The 21,094-nt window shown below is 41.2% G+C and overlaps 1 protein-coding gene across 6 annotated transcripts in view; it reads right to left on the reverse strand.

The window, feature by feature from the left end:
• Positions 1 to 21,094, reverse strand: part of LOC139758430 (adenine DNA glycosylase-like) — a 115,330-nt gene that overhangs the window by 73,309 nt on the left and 20,927 nt on the right. For all 6 annotated transcript variants that reach the window (XM_071679835.1, XM_071679829.1, XM_071679833.1 and 3 more), the window contains exons 3-4: positions 20,581 to 20,772; positions 10,550 to 10,660 (exon numbers count right to left, since the gene is read on the reverse strand). In XM_071679835.1, coding sequence (XP_071535936.1) covers positions 10,550 to 10,660; positions 20,581 to 20,772 — 303 coding nt within the window. The remainder of the gene's footprint in view (positions 1 to 10,549; positions 10,661 to 20,580; positions 20,773 to 21,094) is intronic.

Here is a 21,094-nt window from a genome sequence, read left to right on the forward strand (position 1 = left end):
CACAGCTCCCTTTCCACATCCAGGACCCACAAAACTTTCCATGGTCTTACCTCAGATGCTTCACATGCCCTGGTTCAATCCACTGACAGCACATCCACCCCAGTATACCACATCGTTCCAATTCACTCTATTCCTTGCACGTCTTTCACCCTCCTGCATGTTCAGGCCCCGATCACTCAAAACCTTTTTCACTCCATCTTTCCACCTCCAATTTGGTCTCCCACTTCTCCTCGTTCCCTCCACCTCTGACACATATATCCTCTTGGTCAATCTTTCCTCACTCATTCTCTCCATGTGACCAAACCATTTCAAAACACCCTCTTCTGCTCTCTCAACCACACTCTTTTTATTACCCCACATCTCTCTTACCCTTTTGTTACTTACTCGATCAAACCACCTCACACCACGCACTGTCCTCAAACATCTCATTTCCAGCACATCCACCCTCCTCCGCATAACTCTATCTATAGCCCACGCCTCCCAACCAGATAACACCGTTGGAACCACTATTCCTTCAAACATACCCATTTTTGCTTTCCAAGATAATGTTCTCGACATACAAACATTTTTCAATGCTCCCAGAACTTTCGCCCCCTCCCCTACCCTATGATTCACTTCCGCTTTCATGGTTCCATCCGCTGCCAAATCCACTCCCAGATATGTAAAACACTTCACTTCCTCCAGTTTTTCTCCATTCAAACTTACCTCCCAGTTGACTTGTCCCTCAACCCTACTGTACCTAATAACTTTGCTCTTATTCACATTTAATCTCAGCTTTCTTCTTTCACATACTTTACCAAACTCAGTCACCACCTTCTGCAGTTTCTCACCTGAATCAGCCATCAGCACAGTATCATCAGCGAACAACTGACTCACTTCCCAAGCTCTCTCATCCACAACAGCCTGCATACTTGCCCCACTTACCAAAACTCTTGCATTCACTTTCCTAACAACCCCATCCATAAACAAATTAAAATTCCATGGAGACGTCACACACCCCTGTCACAAACCAACATTCAATGAGAACCAATCACTTTCCTCTCTTCCTACTCGTACATATGCCTTACATCCTCAAATAAAAACTTTTCACTGCTTCTAACAACTTACCTCCCACCCCATATATTCTTAATACCTTCCACAGAGCATCTCTATGAACTCTATCATATGCCTTCTCCAGATCCATAAATGCTACATACAAATCCATTTGCTTTTCTAAGTATTTCTCACATACATTCTTCAAAGTTTGTTTTCTAAATTGTTTCTTACATTTTTCATATGTATATATATGTATGTGTGTGTGTGTGTGTGTATGTGCGTATGTGTGTGTATGTGTGTGTGTGTGTGTATATGTATATATATATGTATATTATCCCTGGGGATAGGGGTGAAAGAATACTTCCCACGTATTCCTCGCGTGTCGTAGAAAGCGACTAGAGGGGGCGGGAGCGGGGGGCCGGAAATCCTCCCCTCCTTGTATTAACTTTCTAAAATGGGAAACAGAAGAAGGAGTCACGCGGGGAGTGATCATCCTCCTCGAAGGCTCAGACTGGGGTGCCTAAATGTGTGTGGATGTAACCAAGATGTGAAAAAAGGAGAGATAGGTAGTATGTTTGAGGAAAGGAACCTGGATGTTTTGGCTCTGAGTGAAACGAAGCTCAAGGGTAAAGGGGAAGAGTGGTTTGGAAATGTCTGGGGAGTGAAGTCAGGGGTTAGTGAGAGGACAAGAGCAAGGGAAGGAGTAGCAATACTCCTGAAACAGGAGTTGTGGGAGTATGTGATAGAATGTAAGAAAGTAAATTCTCGATTAATATGGGTAAAATTGAAAGTTGATGGAGAGAGGTGGGTGATTATTGGTGCATATGCACCTGGGCATGAGAAGAAAGATCATGAGAGGCAAGTGTTTTGGGAGCAGCTGAATGAGTGTGTTAGCGGTTTTGATGCACGAGACCGGGTTATAGTGATGGGTGATTTGAATGCAAAGGTGAGTAATGTGGCAGTTGAGGGAATAATTGGTATGCATGGGGTGTTCAGTGTTGTAAATGGAAATGGTGAAGAGCTTGTAGATTTATGTGCTGAAAAAGGACTGATGATTGGGAATACCTGGTTTAAAAAGCGGGATATACATAAGTATACTTATGTAAGTAGGAGAGATGGCCAGAGAGCGTTATTGGATTACGTGTTAATTGACAGGCGTGCGAAAGAGAGACTTTTGGATGTTAATGTGCAGAGAGGTGCAACTGGAGGGATGTCTGATCATTATCTTGTGGAGGCTAAGGTGAAGATTAGTATGGGTTTTCAGAAAAGAGGAGTGAATGTTGGGGTGAAGAAGGTGGTGAGAGTAAGTGAGCTTGGGAAGGAGACCTGTGTGGGGAAGTACCAGGAGAGACTGTGTACAGAATGGAAAAAGGTGAGAACAATGGAAGTAAGGGGAGTGGGGGAGGAATGGGATGTATTTAGGGAATCAGTGATGGATTGCGCAAAAGATGCTTGTGGCATGAGAAGAGTGGGAGGTGGGCTGTTTAGAAAGGGTAGTGAGTGGTGGGATGAAGAAGTAAGAGTATTAGTGAAAGAGAAGAGAGAGGCATTTGGACGATTTTTGCAGGGAAAAAATGCAATTGAGTGGGAGAAGTATAAAAGAAAGAGACAGGAGGTCAAGAGAAAGGTGCAAGAGGTGAAAAAAAGGGCAAATGAAAGTTGGGGTGAGAGAGTATCAGTAAATTTTAGGGAGAATAAAAAGATGTTCTGGAAGGAGGTAAATAGGGTGCGTAAGACAAGGGAGCAAATGGGAACTTCAGTGAAGGGCGTAAATGGGGAGGTGATAACAAGTAGTGGTGATGTGAGAAGGAGATGGAATGAGTATTTTGAAGGTTTGTTGAATGTGTCTGATGACAGAGTGGCAGATATAGGGTGTTTTGGTCGAGGTGGTGTGCAAAGTGAGAGGGTTAGGGAAAATGATTTGGTAAACAGAGAAGAGGTAGTAAAAGCTTTGCGGAAGATGAAAGCCGGCAAGGCAGCAGGTTTGGATGGTATTGCAGTGGAATTTATTAAAAAAGGGGGTGACTGTATTGTTGACTGGTTGGTAAGGTTATTTAATGTATGTATGACTCATGGTGAGGTGCCTGAGGATTGGCGGAATGCGTGCATAGTGCCATTGTACAAAGGCAAAGGGGATAAGAGTGAGTGCTCAAATTACAGAGGTATAAGTTTGTTGAGTATTCCTGGTAAATTATATGGGAGGGTATTGATTGAGAGGGTGAAGGCATGTACAGAGCATCAGATTGGGGAAGAGCAGTGCGGTTTCAGAAGTGGTAGAGGATGTGTGGATCAGGTGTTTGCTTTGAAGAATGTATGTGAGAAATACTTAGAAAAGCAAATGGATTTGTATGTAGCATTTATGGATCTGGAGAAGGCATATGATAGAGTTGATAGAGATGCTCTGTGGAAGGTATTAAGAATATATGGTGTGGGAGGCAAGTTGTTAGAAGCAGTGAAAAGTTTTTATCGAGGATGTAAGGCATGTGTACATGTAGGAAGAGAGGAAAGTGATTGGTTCTCAGTGAATGTAGGTTTGCGGCAGGGGTGTGTGATGTCTCCATGGTTGTTTAATTTGTTTATGGATGGGGTTGTTAGGGAGGTAAATGCAAGAGTCCTGGAAAGAGGGGCAAGTATGAAGTCTGTTGGGGATGAGAGAGCTTGGGAAGTGAGTCAGTTGTTGTTCGCTGATGATACAGCGCTGGTGGCTGATTCATGTGAGAAACTGCAGAAGCTGGTGACTGAGTTTGGTAAAGTGTGTGGAAGAAGAAAGTTAAGAGTAAATGTGAATAAGAGCAAGGTTATTAGGTACAGTAGGGTTGAGGGTCAAGTCAATTGGGAGGTGAGTTTGAATGGAGAAAAACTGGAGGAAGTGAAGTGTTTTAGATATCTGGGAGTGGATCTGTCAGCGGATGGAACCATGGAAGCGGAAGTGGATCATAGGGTGGGGGAGGGGGCGAAAATTTTGGGAGCCTTGAAGAATGTGTGGAAGTCGAGAACATTATCTCGGAAAGCAAAAATGGGTATGTTTGAAGGAATAGTGGTTCCAACAATGTTGTATGGTTGCGAGGCGTGGGCTATGGATAGAGTTGTGCGCAGGAGGATGGATGTGCTGGAAATGAGATGTTTGAGGAAAATGTGTGGTGTGAGGTGGTTTGATCGAGTAAGTAACGTAAGGGTAAGAGAGATGTGTGGAAATAAAAAGAGCGTGGTTGAGAGAGCAGAAGAGGGTGTTTTGAAATGGTTTGGGCACATGGAGAGAATGAGTGAGGAAAGATTGACCAAGAGGATATATGTGTCGGAGGTGGAGGGAACGAGGAGAAGAGGGAGACCAAATTGGAGGTGGAAAGATGGAGTGAAAAAGATTTTGTGTGATCGGGGCCTGAACATGCAGGAGGGTGAAAGGAGGGCAAGGAATAGAGTGAATTGGAGCGATGTGGTATACAGGGGTTGACGTGCTGTCAGTGGATTGAATCAAGGCATGTGAAGCGTCTGGGGTAAACCATGGAAAGCTGTGTAGGTATGTATATTTGCGTGTATGGACGTGTGTATGTACATGTGTATGGGGGGGGGGTTGGGCCATTTCTTTCGTCTGTTTCCTTGCGCTACCTCGCAAACGCGGGAGACAGCGACAAAGTATGAAAAAAAAAAAAAAAAAAAAACATTCTTCAAAGCAAACACCTGATCCACACATCCTCTACCACTTCTGAAACCACACTGCTCTTCCCCAATCTGATGCTCTGTACATGCCTTCACCCTTTCAATCAATACCCTCCCATATAATTTCCCAGGAATACTCAACAAAAAATCTGTAATTTGAGCACTCACTTTTATCCTCTTTGCCTTTGTACAATGGCACTATGCAAGCATTCCACCAATCCTCATGCATAAGTCATGCATACATTAAATAACCTTACCAACCAGTCAACAATACAGTCAGACCCTTTCTTAATAAATTCCACTGCAATACCATCCAAACCCGCTGCCTTGCCAGCTTTCATCTTCCGCAAAGCTTTCACTACCTCTTCTCTGTTTACCAAATCATTTTCCCTAACCCTCTCACTTTGCACACCACCTCAACCAAAACACCCTATATCTGCCACACTATCATCAAACATTCAACAAACCTTCAAAATACTCACTCTCATCTCCTTCTCACATCACCACTACTTGTTATCACCTCCCCATTAGCCCCCTTCACTGATGTTCCCATTTGTTCCCTTGTCTTACGCACTTTATTTACCTCCTTCCAAAACATCTTTTTATTCTCCCTAAAATTTAAAGACACTCTCTCATCCAAACTCTCATTTGCCCTCTTTTTCACTTCTTGCACCTTTCTCTTGACCTCCTGCCTCTTTCTTTTATACATCTCCCACTCATTTGCATTTCCTTGCAAAAATTGTTTAAATGCCTCTCTCTTCTCTTTCACTAATAATCTTACTTCTTCATCCCACCACTCACTACCCTTTCTAATCTACCCACCTCCCACGCTTCTCATGCCACAAACATCTTTTGCGCAAGCCATCACTGCTTCCCTAAATACATCCCAATCTTCCCCCACTCCCTTTATGTCCTTTGTTCTCACCTTTTTTCCATTCTGTATTCAGTCTCTCCTGGTACTTCCTCACATGTCTCCTTCCCAAGCTCACTTACTCTTACCACTCTATTCACCCCAACATTCTCTCTTCTTTTCTGAAAACCTCTACATATCTTCACCTTCGCCTCCACAAGATAATGATCAGACATTTTTCCAGTTGCACCTCTCAGCACATTAACATCCAAAAGTCTCTCTTTCGCATGCCTATCAATTAACACGTAATCCAATAATGCTCTCTGGCCATCTCTTCTACTTACATACGTATACTTATGTATATCTCGCCTTTTAAACCAGGTATTCCCAATCACCAGTCCTTTTTCAGCACATAAATCTACATGCTCTTCACCGTTTCCATTTACAACACTGAACACCCCATGTACACCAATTATCCCTCAACTGCAACATTACTCACCTTTGCATTCAAATCACCCATCACTATAACCCTGTCTCGTGCATCAAAACTACTAACACACTCACTCAGCTGCTCCCAAAACACTTGCCTCTCATGATCTTTCTTCCATTGCCCAGGTGCATATGCACCAATAATCACTCATCTCTCTCAATCCACTTTCAGTTTTACCTATATCAATCAAGAGTTTACTTTCTTACACTCTATCACATACTCCCACCTCCCCTGTTTCAGGAGTATAGCTTCTCCTTCCCTTGCTCTTGTCCTCTCACTATCCCCTGGCTTTACTCCTAAGATATTCCCAAACCACTCTTCCCCTTTACCCTTGAGCTTCATTTCACTCCGAGCCAAAACATCCAGGTTCCTTTCCTCAAACATACTACCTATCTCTCCTTTTTTCTCATCTTGGTTACATCCACACACATTTAGACACACCAATCTGAGCCTTCTAGGAGGATGAGCACTCCCTGCGGGACTCCTTCTTCTGTTTACCCTTTTAGAAAGTTAAAATACAAGGAGGGGAGGGTTTCTAGCGCCCTGCTCCCGTCCCCTTTAGTCACCTTCTACGACACATGAGGAATGCATGGGAAGTATTCTTTCTCCCCTAACCCCAGACATACACAGACATATACATACATACATATGTATATATTCATACTTGCTTGCCTTCATCCATTCCTGTTTCCACCCTGCTCCCACAGGAAAATAGCATCGCTACGACTGCTTCAGCACAGCAGCGCCAAGAAAATAGACAAAAAAGTCCACATTTGTTCACATTGAGTTTTTAGCTGTCATGTGTAATGCACCAAAACCACAGCACCCTATCCACATCCATGCCCCATAGACCTTTCCATGGTTTACTCCAGACACTTCACATGCCCTGGATCAGCCCACTGACAGCACACCGACCCCAGTATACCACATCATTCCAATTCCCTCTATTTGTTGCACGTCTCTCATCCTCCAGTATGTTCAGGCCCCGATCGCTCAAAATCCTTTTCACCTCCTTCCACCTCCTTCCATCCTTCCACCTCCAATTTGGTCTCCCGCTCCTCCTTCTTCCCTCTACCTCTGACACATATATCCTCTTTGTTAATCCTTCCTCACTCATTCTCTCCATATATCCAAACCATTTCAACACAACCTCTTCTGCTCTCTCAACAACACTCTTTTTATTTCCACACATCTCTCTTACCCTTACATTACTTACTCTACCAAACCACCTCACACCACATACTGTCCTCGAACATTTCATTTCCAACACATCCACCCTCCTCCGTACAACCCTATCTATAGCCCACAACTTTTTTCAACATATCTGCCATTTCCTGCTTTAGAGAGGTAGCATCAACAGAGAACTGAGCCTTTGAGGGAAAATCCTCACCTTATTTCTAAATGGGGAAACAGAAGGAGTCAAGCAAGGAGTGCTTGTCCTCCTCAAATGCTTAGATTGGGGTGTCCAAATATGTGTGGATGTAACCAACATGAGAAGAAAGGAGATAGGTAGTATGTTTGAGAAAAGAGACCTGGATGATCTGGCTCTGAGTGAAATGAAGCTCAAGGGTAAAGGAGAAGAGTGGTTTGGAAAAGTCTTAGGAGTAAAGTAAGGGGATGGTGAGAGGACAAGAGCTGAGGAAGGAGTAGCACTATTCCTAAAGTAGGAGTTGTGGGAGTGCATGACAGAGTGTAAGAAAGTAAATTCTAGATTGATGTGGGTAAAACTGAAAGTGGATGGAGAGAGAGAGATGGGTGATTACTGGTGCTTAGATGGGTGATTATTGGTGCTTATGCACCTGGTCAAGAGAGGAAAGATCATGAGAGACAAGTGTTTAGGGAGCAGCTGAGTGAGTGTGTCAGCAGCTTTGATGCACGAGACCAGGTATTAGTGATGGGTGATTTAAATGCCAAGGTGAGTAATGTGGCAGTTGAGGGTATAAATGGTCTACATGGAGTATTCAGAGTTGTCAATGGAAATGGTAAAGAACTTGTGGATTTGTGTGCTGAAAAATGACTGGTGATTGGGATTGTTATCTTTTCCTAGCACTACCTTGCACACACGTGGGAGGACGGAGGTGCCATTTCATGTGTGGCGGGGTGGCAGTGGGAATGGATGAAGGCAACATGTATGAATATGTACATGTGTTTATATGTATGTCTTTGTATGTATACATTGAAATATTTAGGTATGTATATGTGCGTGTGTGGGTGTTTATGTATATACGTGTGTATGCGGGTGGGATGGGCCATTCCTTTGTCTGTCTCCTTGCGCTACCTCACTAACGCAGAAGACAGCGACAAAGTATAATAAAAAAAATATAATAAAAGAGAAACAAAATGAGCTGTCTTAAGGTTGGAAAAAATCAAATGGGATTCAGTAAAGCCACGCATGAATAAATGGCTAAGTTCTAAACTGAGCTCAACTCTGAGATTATGTATCAGAGAAATCAGTTATCTAAACATGTTTCATAAAAATGCATGATTTAGCAAAGCTAGTGATCTAAAAGTTAAGTCCAGGTTATACTTATGGACATGTATGAAAATGCATGATTCATCTCAACCTCCAAATCATATCTTAAGAGTCATGTAAGTAATCATCTTAATATGAGTTAGTTATGCTAGTAAACACCAAATAGTCACAACATACTTAAGTATATACCGTGGTTATACCATTTACATACTATTTACTGCACCAACAAAGTAGGCTTGGCAAAATGAAAATAGTGGTAACTATGGAAAAACAACACTTTTCAATGACAAAATATAAAAATAGGATTAACATTTAGCAATATCTAATCATCTGTTTCATTATACTTTGTTGCTGTCTCTCACGTTAGCAAGGTAGTGCAAGGAAACAGACAAAAGAATGGCCCAACCCACCCAAATACACATGTATATACATAAACACCCACATACGCACATATACATACCTAAATATTTCAATGTATACATACATATACATACAAAGACATATACATATATACTTTTCTTTCTTTCAAACTATTCGCCATTTCCCGCATTAGCGAGGTAGCGTTAAGAACAGAGGACTGGGCCTTTGAGGGAATGCCCTCACCTGGCGCAATTCTCTGTTCCCTCTTTTGGAAAAAAAAAAAAAAAAAAAATATATATATATATATATATATATATATATATATATATATATATATACATATACATATTCATACATGGTGCCTTCATCCATTCCCACCGCCACCCCGCCACACATGAAATGGCACCCCCCTCCCCCCATGTGCGTGCAAGGTAGAGCTAGGAAAAGATAACAAAGGCCACATTCGTTCACACTCAGCCCCTAGCTGTCATGTGTAAAGCACCGAAGCCACAGCTCCCTTTCCAAATCCAAGTCCCACAAAACTTTCCGTGGTTTATCCCAGACGCTTCACATGCCCTGGTTCAATCCATTGCAGCAAGTCAACCCCAGTAAACCACATCATTCCAATTCACTCTATTCCTTACATGCCTTTCACCCTCCTGTATGTTCAGGCCCTGATCACTCAGAACCTTTTTCACTCCATCCTTCCACCTCCAATTTGATCTCCCACTTCTCCTCGTTCCCTCCACCTCTGACGCATATATCCTCTCTCTCAATCTTTCCTCACTCATTCTTTCCATGTGACCAAACCATAGCAATACACCCTCTTCTGCTCTCTCAACCACACTCTTTTTATTACCGCACATCTCTCTCACCCTTTCATTACTTACTCGATCAAAACACCTCACACCACATAATTTCCTCAAACATTTCATTTGCAACACATCCTCCCTCCTCTGCACAACCCTATCTATAGCCCATGCCTCACAACCATACAACATTGTTGGAACCACTATTCCTTCAATCATACCCATTTTTGCTCTCCTAATTAACATTCTCGCCTTCTACACAGTCTTCAATGCTCCCTTCGCCCCCTCTCCCACCCTGTGACGCACTTCAGCTTCCAAATCCACTCCCAGATATCTAAAACACTTCGCTTCCCCCAGTTTTTCTCCATTCAAACTTACCTCCCAATTTCCTTGTCCCTCAACCCTACTGAACCTTATAACCTTACTCATATTCACATTGACTCTCAGCTTTCTTCTTTCACAAACTTTACCAAACTCAATCACCAACTTCTGCAGTTTCTCACCCGAATCACCCATGAGCATTGTATCATCAGCAATCAACAACTGACTCACTGCCCAAGCCCTCTCATCTATAACAGACTGCATACTTGCCCCTCTCTCCAAAACTCTTGCATTCACCTCCCTAACAACCCCATCCATAAACAAATCAAACAACCATGGAGACATCATGCACCCCTGCTGCAAACCGACATTCACTGGGAACCAATCACTTTCCTCTCTTCCTACTCATGCAAATGCCCTACATCCTCAATAGAAACTTTTCAGTGCTTCTAGCAACTTACCTCCCACACCACAGAGCATCGCTATCAACTCTATCATATGCCTTCTCCAGATCCAAAAAATACATCAACAACAACAAAATAATAAGGCCATACCTTTGGCGTGCAGACAGTTGCCCCAAGTTCCATCATAGCCTGGTTGAAATCTCCAGGTCTCTCTGGGTCAACAATCTGATCAGCTAAACTCCACATGTGCTCAACTGTTGACTGAAAATATATATGTGGAACTAAGAAAGAAGCAATTGCATAGAAAGTGTTGAGGTTGTAAGTATAAGAAAAATATGAAGAGATTCTATAAGTGTAAGACAGAAAGGGGTGTGTAGCTGATTGAAGTACAAAAGCATAACCTGAGGGTTAAGGACTTCAAGGGCAAGTGTGATTTATTGTTTGGTACCAAGAAAACTGAAGAAACACTATAAAAAAGAAAGTTCGGTATGAAACTACAGGTGTATCTCACTCATGCATGCCAAGTGTTGCATTTCTAAAAAAGACAAACATAGGTGAATTCAGTATAAATGAAAATAAAATTTTGCAGTAAAATGTGGTACCATTTCCAGCTGACTCCAAAGTTTATCATGTATACACTAATAACAGTTTAATCACAAAGTACTATGAATGATACCACATGAACATAATGAGTAAATGACACTAACCAATACACTTGATTGTTTTTGACTCTAACCAATACACTCTCCTATCTTCTGTTCAAGGGAATGTTGGTGTTAGGGATAACCAGTACATTCTATTGTTTTCTACACATGGAAATGCTAATGTCAGGAAAGTTTAGAAACTACAGCTTTGTATGAGGAAAGGGTGATGTACAGTTATCAGGTTCATCATCAGGTGGGAGGAGAGTCAGGTCAAGTGAAGAGGGCCACTCTGATGAACTAGCAGGAGTAATGCTAAAGTGAGCTGACATGGGTATTGAAAATGCTATAAACACAGGATGTTGTGGAAGAGACCACAAAAGACTGTGTTAAGTTCAACTGCTTTGCTGCATGCTGAAGGTATCTATGAAGCTCCATATTGAATCTTTCCTGGATCACTTAGCAAATGAACATAAGGGAACATACCAGCCTCTTCACTGCAAGCTGATACTGTTGTAACTTCTCTCTGCTGTGCCACCTCCTCTTCTTGCTATGTCAGTTTTAACAAATCATCTAGAGTCAGTTCCTTTGCATGAGCCTCAAGCAGCTCTACCATGCGACATCAGCTTCTTCCAGTGCACCGAACCTCACAGTTCACCCAAAATACACTTTCATGTCATTTTCGAGAATGCCACTTCTGCCCTAAGCCCCTCTAAACTCCATTCATGGTGCTGGTCTTGTGCTCATCTCATGTACCCCTGAGCATTGTAATGCCATGAAGGATGCTGTACAGGAACCAAAACTCATGAAGAGACAGTTCAACTCCAAAAATGTCCACACCAAATAATACATTTCTAAAGTTGATATCACTCCTTGAACCACAGGTTAAATCATGTTAGCAGTGCTGAGCAGAAAAATAATGACCTCATTATTAGAATGTAAGTCATTCAAAAGTACTGAGACCAAGAGCTTTACTTATGTGAGTGAAATTGAGTTTAGTCACATCAGCAGTGCTCAGTATCCATTTAAAAACAGTTCACAAACCAATCTTCAAGAACTGTGCTGCTAAGTGTGCTCTTTATCTCTGATAATCAATAAAAAGGCTGGGTATGGATGCTAAGGCCCTTTAAAGCCTGGGAATTCTAGAACTGGTACACAAGTAATGACTTAGAATCACCCAAAACATTGGCACACATTCAAAAGTGTTAGCCATTCTTTTACAGCACTAAAATCTGGAGTGACTTTCTTCTTCAAAGAGTAAGCCTTGCAATATAATCAGGTTTTATTGGCAATAAAATCTTGTGCTGTGTGCAGACTCCTTAAGATACTTAACAGCAACATCATGATCTGGAATGGCATCCTGAACTCTTAACATTATGGTATGAAGAGTTTGACATCTTTCAAACTTGTTAAACAAGCCTATACTCACTAAAAAGGGCTCAACAGTTCAAGAGTCACCATGTTTTGTCTATGGTGCTCATACAACTTCAGCACTTTCTCATGAATATGCCACAGCTTAACAGTACCGACACCGATTTGTGGTCTTTAAGACATATAAAAAAATTTCTGATATTATACTGGATTCCTATATGCCATTTTGACTGTAAAGTGCAGCAACCTGGTTAACACCACTCTAAAACTTGTTTTTGTTCTTTTGAAAGAACGTATACTTGACTTCATCATGTTGTATGCCCTGTCAAGATGTGAGGCTTTACCACTATTTTCGAAGTATTCTTGGTATTTCTAACTTAGTTCTTCAAGTTAATATCTTCTTAGGTTTCTCCAATGAAGTGTTCTTCACTCAAAAAACTTGGGATACTTTGGGGAAGCCTTTATGAATGAAATAAGTACAACAAAAAAGATTTCTTCACAAAGAAAGTCCCACACGGGTACAAATAGTACTTGCATTCCAGCAGTGTCTTGGTAATATGTGAGATGTTTTCCAATAAGTCACTATACACAGGAAAGATGAAATATATGGTACACTTGTAAAAAGATAAATTTAACTTTTTATTGTTTTACTATGGTTGTTATATAGTTGCAAGGCATGGGCTATAGACATAGTTGTGCGGAGGAGGGTGGATATGCTGGAAATGAGATGTTTGAGGACAATATGTGGTGCAAGGTGGTTTGATCGAGTAAGTAATGAAAGGGTAAGAGAGATGTGTGGTATTAAAAAGAGTGTGGTTGAGAGAGCAGAAGAGGGTGTTTTGAAATGGTTTGGTCACATGGAGAGAATGAGTGAGGAAAGATTGACAAAGAGGATGTATGTGTCAGAGGTGGAGGGAACAAGGAGAAGTGGGAGACCAAATTGGAGGTGGAAAGATGGAGTGAAAAAGATTCTGAGTGATCGGGGCCTGAACATGCAGGAGGGTGAAAGGCATGCAAGGAATAGAGTGAATTGGAACGATGTGGTATACCGGGGTCAACGTGCTGTCAATGGATTGAACCAGGGCATGTGAGGCATCTGAGGTAAACTATGGAAAGTTTCGTGGGTCCTGGATGTGGAAAGGGAGCTGTGGTTTCAGTGCATTATACATGACAGCTAGAGACTGAGTGTGAACAAATGTGGCCTTTGCTGTCTTTTCCTTGCACTACCTCACGAACATGTGGGGAGGGGGTTTTCATTTTATGTGTGGTGGGGTGGCGACGGGAATGAATAAGGAAAGACAGTGTGAATTATGTACATGTGTATATATGTGTATGACTGTGTGTGTATATATATGTATACGTTGAGATGTATAGGTATGTATATGTGCGTGTGTAGATGTGTATCTATATACATGTGTATGTGGGTGGGTTGGGCCATTCTTTCATCTGTTTCCTTGCGCTACCTCGCTAACGCGGGAGACAGCGACAAAGTATAATAAAATAAAATAAATACTGTATACATATATAGATACATCCCTGCGGTAGAGTCAATGCAGTAAAGGAGAAAGAATTCTACCTCCGCATTCCCTATGTGTCATAGAAGGCAACTAAAGGGGGCAGTAACAGGGAGCTGGAAACCCTCCCCCTTCTTGTATTTCAGTTTCTAAAAGAGGAAACAGAGGATGTCATACGGGGAGTGCTCATTCTTGAAGGCTAAGATTGGGGTGTATGAATGTGTGTAGATGTAACCAAGATGAGAGTAAAGGAAAGACAGGTAGTATGTTTGAGGAAAGAAAGCTGCATGTTCTGGCTCTGAGTGATGCGAAACTCAAGGTCAATGGGGAAGAATGGTTTGGAAACGACTTGGGAGTAAAATCAGGAAGTGGTGATAGAATAACGACTAAGGAAGGAGTAGCACTACTCCTGATGCAAGAATTGTAGGAGCATGTGACAGAGTATAAGAAAGTAAATTCTAGATTGATGAGGGTAAAACTGAAAGTGGATGGAGAGAGATGGGTGATTACTGGTGCTTATGCACCTTGTCATGCAAAGAAAAAAGAAAGATCATGAGAGGCAAGTGTTTTGAGAGCACCTGAGTGAGTGTGTCTGCAGTTTTGGTGCACAAGACCAGGTATTTGTGATGGGTGATTTGAATGCAGAGGCGAGTAATGTGGCAGTTGAGGATGTAATTGGTGAGCAAGGGGTATGCAGTGTTGTGAATGGAAATGGTGAAGAGCTTATGGATTTGTGTGCTGAAAAGACTGGTGAATGGGAAAACCTGGTTTAAAAAGAGAGATATTCACAAGTATATGTAAGTGAGTAGGAGAGACGGTCAATTGGTATTATTAGATTACGTATTAACTAAAAGGCATGTAAAAGAGAGACCTTTGGACATAAATGCATTGAGAGGGGCACCTAAGGGGATGTCTGATCACTATCATGTAGAGGTGAAGGTGAAGATTTGTAGGGGTTTCCAAAAAAGGAGAGAGAATGTCAGGGAGAAGCAAGTGGTGAAAGTAAGTGAGCTTGGAGAGGAGACTTGCATGAAAAAATACCAGAAGAGATTGAGTGTAGAACTGTAAAAGGTGAAAGCAAATGAAGTGAGGGGAATGAATGAGGAATGGGATGTATTTATGGAAATACAGTTATGGCATGGGCAGGAGATGCATGTGGAATGAGAAGGGTGGGAGGTGGGCAAATTAGAAATGGTAGTGAGTGGTAGGATGAAGAAGTTGCTAGTGAAAGAAAAAAGAGGTATTTAGAGGGCACTTACAAGGAAGAAATGCAAATGACTGGGGGATGTACAAGAAAAAGTAGCAGCAGGTCAAGAGGAGGGTGCAGAGGTTGAAAAAGGGGGCAAATGAAAGCTGGGGTAAGAGAGTATCTTTAAACTTTGGAGAAAATAAAAGGATGTTTTGGAATGAGGTAAATTATGTGCCAAAGACAAGAGAACAAATGTGAACATCAGTGAACGGGGCAAGGGGGAAATGATAACAAATGGTGATGGAATGAGGAGGAAATGGAGTGAGTATTTTGAAGGATTGTTGAATGCGTTTGATTATAGAGTGGTTGATGTATGGTGTTTTGGTCAGGGTGGTATGCAAAGTGAGAGAGTCAGAAAGGGTGGTTTGGTGAAGAGAAAAGAGGTGTTGAAAGCCCTATGGAAGATGAAATCTGGCAAGGCAGCAGAAGTGGATGGTATTGCAGTTGAATTACTAAGGGAAAGAAGTGTTTTTGATCGGCTGGTAAAGATATTCGGTGTATGTAAGGTGTCTTAGGACTGGTGGAATGCATGTATAGTACCACCGTCCAAAGTCAAAGGGGATAAAGGTGAGTGTTCAAACAACAGAGGCATAAGTTTGTTGAGTACACCTGGAAAACTGTATGAACGGTTATTGACTGAGAGGTGTGAAGGTATGTACAGACCATTTGATTAGACTGGGGAGGAGTAGTGTGGTTTCAGAAGTGGTAGAGGATGTGTGGATCAGGTGTTTGCTTTGAAGAATGTATATGAAAAATACATACAAAAACAGACGGATTTGCATGTGTCATTCAAGGATATGGAGAGGTAATAGGTATATATGGAAAGGTAATAAGTATATATGGAGTGTGAAGTAAGTTGCTAGAAACAGAAAAGTTTTTACCAAGGGTGTAAGGAATGTGTGCAAGTAGGAAGAAAGGAGAGTGAATGGTTCCCAGTAAAGGTCAGTCTACGGCAGGGGTGTGTGATGTCACCATGGCTGTTCAATTTGTTTATGGACGGAGTGGTGAAGGAGGTAAGTGTGAGAGTCTTGGAGAGAGGTGCGAGTATGCAGTCTGTTGGGGATGAGAGGGTCTGGGAAGCGAGTCAATTGTCATTCGCCAATGATACAGCACTGGTGGCTGATTTGAGTGAAAAACTGCAGAAGTTGGTGACTGAGTTTAGAAGAGTGTGTACAAGGAGAAAGTGGAAAGTAAACATGAATAAAAGCAAGGTTATTAGGTTTAACATGGTTGAGGGACAAGGAGAAAGTGGAGAGTAAATGTGAATAAAAGCAAGGTCATTAGGTTCAACAGGGTTGAGGGACGAGGAGAAAGTGGAGAGTAAATGTAAATAAAAGCAAGTTTATCAGGTTCAACAGGGTTGAGGGACAAGTTAGTTGGGATGTAAGTTTGAATGGAGCAAAATTGGAGGAAGTGAAGTACTTTAAGATATTTAGGAGTGGACTTGGCAGCAAATGGAACCATGAAAGTAGAAGTGAATCAATGGGTTGGGGAGGGGGTGAAGGTTCAGGGAGCAATGAAAAATGTATGGTAACAGAGAACGTTATCTCAGAGAGCGAAGAAGGGTATTTGTACGAATAGTAGTTCCAACAATATTATATGGTTGTGAAGCATGGGCTATTGATAGGGTTTTGTGGAGGAAGATGCATTTGTTTGATCAAGTAAATAATGAAAGGGTAAAAGAGATGTGTGGAGATAAAAATAGTGTGGTTGAGAGAGCAGAAGAGGATATGCTGAAATAGTTTGAACATACAAGAAAATAAGTGAGGAAAGGTTGACAATGAGGATATATGTGTCAGAGGTGGAGGGAACAGTTTGAACCAGGAAACCACATTGGAGATGGAAGGATGAAGTGAAAGAGATTTTCAGTAACTGGGACCTGAACATGCAGGAGGGTGAAAGACGTGCACAGAAAAGAGTAAACTGGAAAGATGTATACTGGGGTTGATGTGCTGTCAATGGACTGAACCAGGGTATGTGAAATGTCCATTGTAAACCAAGGAAAGGTATGCAGGGCCTGGTTATGGATAGGAAGCTGAGGTTTCAGTGCATTACACAAGACAGTTAAGAGAATGAGTGTGAGTGGATGTGGCCTTCTTCATCTATTTACTGGTACCATCCACTCCAACTGCCCTACCACATTTCATCTTAAGCATGGCATTCTTCACCTTATCTCCCTTCACCAAACCACTTGCCACGACTCTCACTTTGCATACCACCCCAACCCAAACACACTACATCTACCATTCTATCATCAAACACATTCAAAGGTCCTTCAAAATACTCACTCCATCTCCTCCTCACTTCATCACTTCTATTTGTTCTGCTGTTTCTGACACATCATTACCTCACAAAACATCTTATTTTCCCTAAAGTTTACAAATACTCACTCCAACTCTCATTTGCCCTCTTTTTCAACCCCTGCACCTTCCTTTTAACCTCCTGCTGCTTTCTTTAATATATCCCATAGTCATTTGCACTATCTTCCTTGAAAGTACCACTCAAATGCCTCTCTTTTCTCTCTCATTAGTATCTTTACTTCTTCATCATACTGCTCACTACCCTTTCTAATCTATCCACCTTACGCATGCCATATGCATCTCTTACACAAGCCAGCAATGCCTCTCTAAACACCTCCCATTCCTCACCCACTACCCATACTTCATTTACTCTCAACTTTTGCATTCTGCATTCATTCTCTCCTCGTTTTTCTCCATGCAAGTCTACTTTCCAAGCTCAATCACTCTCACCACTCTCTTCTCACTGATGCTGTTTCCTCTTTTCTAAAACCTTTACAAATCTTCACCCTTGCCTTCACAACATTATCAGACATCCCCCAGCTGCCCCTCTCAGCACATTTACATCTAAAAGTCTCTATTCTACATGCCTTTCAATATACATGTAATCTAATAATGCCTCTCCCATTCACATATGTATACTTGTGTAAGTCCCTCTTTCTAAACCAGATATTCCCAGTCACCAGTCCTTTTTCAGCACACCACTCCAAAAGTTGTTCACCATCTCCATTCAAAACACTGAATACTCTATGCCCCCAGTTATACCACCTACTGCCACATTGCTTAACTTTGCACTTAAATCATCCAACAACTAACATCTGGTCTACTGCGTCACAACACACTCACTCAGCTGCTCCCAAAGCTCTTCCTTCTCATAAGCACTAATAATCACTAATTTTTCACCATCCACTTTTATTTTTCCCACATTAATCTAGAATTACCTATTTACAATCTAAAATGCACTCCCAAAACTCCTGCTTCAGGGAAGTGCTACTCATTCCTTTGCTCTTGTCCTTTCACCAACCCCTGACTTTACTCCTTCAATATTTCCTGACTATTCTTCCCCTTTATCTGTGAACTATGTTTCACTCAGAGCCAGAACATCCACATTCCTTTCCTCAAACATACTACCTATCTCTTCTCTCTGCTCATCTTGGTTACAGCTACACACATTTAGACACCCAAGCATGATCCTTCGAGGAGGATGAGCACTCCTGCTTGGCTCCTGAAACACAAGGTGGGGGATATCAACCCTCTGCTCCTGCCCCTTTTAGTCACCTTTTACAATGCACAGTTAATATGGAGGTATAATTCTTTCTCCCCTATCTCAGAAATAATTTTCTTTTTGTTCTCTTTGAAAGCACATATGCTTGACTCCATCATGTAGGCCATGTAGGCCTTTTTAAGTGCTGAGGCTTTACCATTTTCAAGTTTTCTCAATACTTCCAACTCAGCTTCTAGAGTTGATATCTTCTTAAGCAACTCCATTGGAGTGCTCTTCACTCATAAATCTAGAGAGATGCTTTGGGGAAGCCTTTACCAATGGTAAAAAAGTATGATAGAAAGAGATTTCTTCATACAATATGAGCACACATAGTATGTGCATTCTGGTAGTGTCCTAGCAACATGAGAGATGTTTTCCAATGATGCATTGTACACAAGTAAGATGAAATGTATGGTACACTTGTGAAAAGATGAATTAATTTTCGTTGCTTTACCTTAAGTTAGATTCATTAATGCATACAAACATTTCTTTTTCATCATCCAAGAATGAAACCAGTCAATAGTCTGAAATACAATTCTTCGTAAAATTTGAATTTACATTAGTACTTTTGATCAGGAAAATGTGTCTCGTTTATCATTTGCAGGAATCAAAATTACATGATTTCATTCATTTTGATAAGAAATGTAAAAGGCAGCTGTCCTGAGCAAGAATTGCAAGAGAACACCATCTTCTTAAGACTTCAAAAAGGCTCCATTCAAAATATTATTCAATCATTCACTCTTTGTATTGGATAACAGTCTTGAGAAGTTAAGTCAAGCCAGACTTAAGGTCTTGACCTTCAAGTATGTCTCAAAGTACCCAATGGAAATGAACTAATCAAAGCAATGACATATATGCAAGCCATGTAGGTCAACAAGCAAGGCAGTTCAAAATGGATATGATGTCTTGCACTATGTTCCCCAACAAAAGCAAACACAAATTCATTTTACAAAAGTAAACTGCTCATGTGAAAATCTGGTTCTTGAAAGTCATTAATATGGGGTAAAGTGTAAATATTTCAGTGGTAATGTATATCAATCATGTTCCTGCAGAGAGTTTTCCCATAACCATCTTACATACCTAAATGATAGTACTGAAAAAAGAGCAGAACTCAGCTTAGCTGCTTTACCTTTTTACAAAGTCTGCCTGTGGTGCTTTCACATCCTCACTGGCTGATGATTCAACATGCATCTCAAAAGCTACACCACATTAGTCAATAGAAAGGGATTCTAGTATTTCTTGGTTGAGTTATGGGCTGAGTGCTACAAAGAGCAACAAGCTTACCAATTTTGGAAGATATCTCCATGTTCAACCACGCTCACTAAGCTTGCGAGCAAGCATGCAGTATCCTGCACTGATGGGATCTCATGACAACCAGATTTTGGAAAACAAAATATGTCACCAGCTAGTGAATTGGTTGATAAAGACAATACACTCATACTAATGCACAAAATTTTCCAAAGTTTCAATATAAATACAAATTTTTGTCAACCTAAATGTTGTCCATTGTAAAAAATAATGTGAAGATAATACCATAGAGACTGGAAGAACCCAAATTGGTCTGTTTAATTGTTTGATATTTATGTGGTAATTTTAATCTTTGGAATGTACCAGATAAATCTTAAACACATGAGAGAAACAAGGAGTTAGATCATGTAAATATTATCGTGTACTAAAACCATGTCACTAGGTAAAGTGGAAATTCCTTCAAGATGCTAGTTAGTCAAGACCCTTTATAATGCTATGACCAACCACATGCACACATGGAAAGTGACATCATGCCTACTCATCACAGCTTTGTGATTTATACTCCACACAAACACATAATATCAGTCCTCTCCTTACCTGAGCAGCAATGTTTGCACCAATTCCTCTAACACGTGCCAAAACCCTACTGACATTGCCATCTACTACACCAACAGCACAGCCCAGAGCAATGGATGATACAGCACTTCCTGAATAGCGGCCTACACCAGGCAGGTGATGAATGAGTGAGTCACGATCATTTGGAAATTCTCCATTTAATTCCTTCACCACCTGAAAAATATAATATCCTATCCAGTATATGAAACATGAATGAAAACATCTATAAATAAACTTAATATTATTATGTGCTGTACCATTTCACATACAAGTACAATATGACAATCTATTGCAACTACACTTTCAAACGCTTAAAAGCCTTCTACTGTTGTGCAGTAGTGCATCCTATTTACAAATTCTTAAAAATACCACAAGCCATGCATATATATACAGATTCCTCACCTATCTATCTATCTTTCTATCCATCTATGTCTCTTAAGGCCTCTTCCCCCAAGAACTCCAATCAAGGGGGTGGCTACAGTAAAGAGTCACCACT

The sequence above is a fragment of the Panulirus ornatus genome, chromosome 30 (assembly GCF_036320965.1).
Source record: "Panulirus ornatus isolate Po-2019 chromosome 30, ASM3632096v1, whole genome shotgun sequence".
Taxonomy (NCBI): domain Eukaryota; kingdom Metazoa; phylum Arthropoda; class Malacostraca; order Decapoda; family Palinuridae; genus Panulirus; species Panulirus ornatus.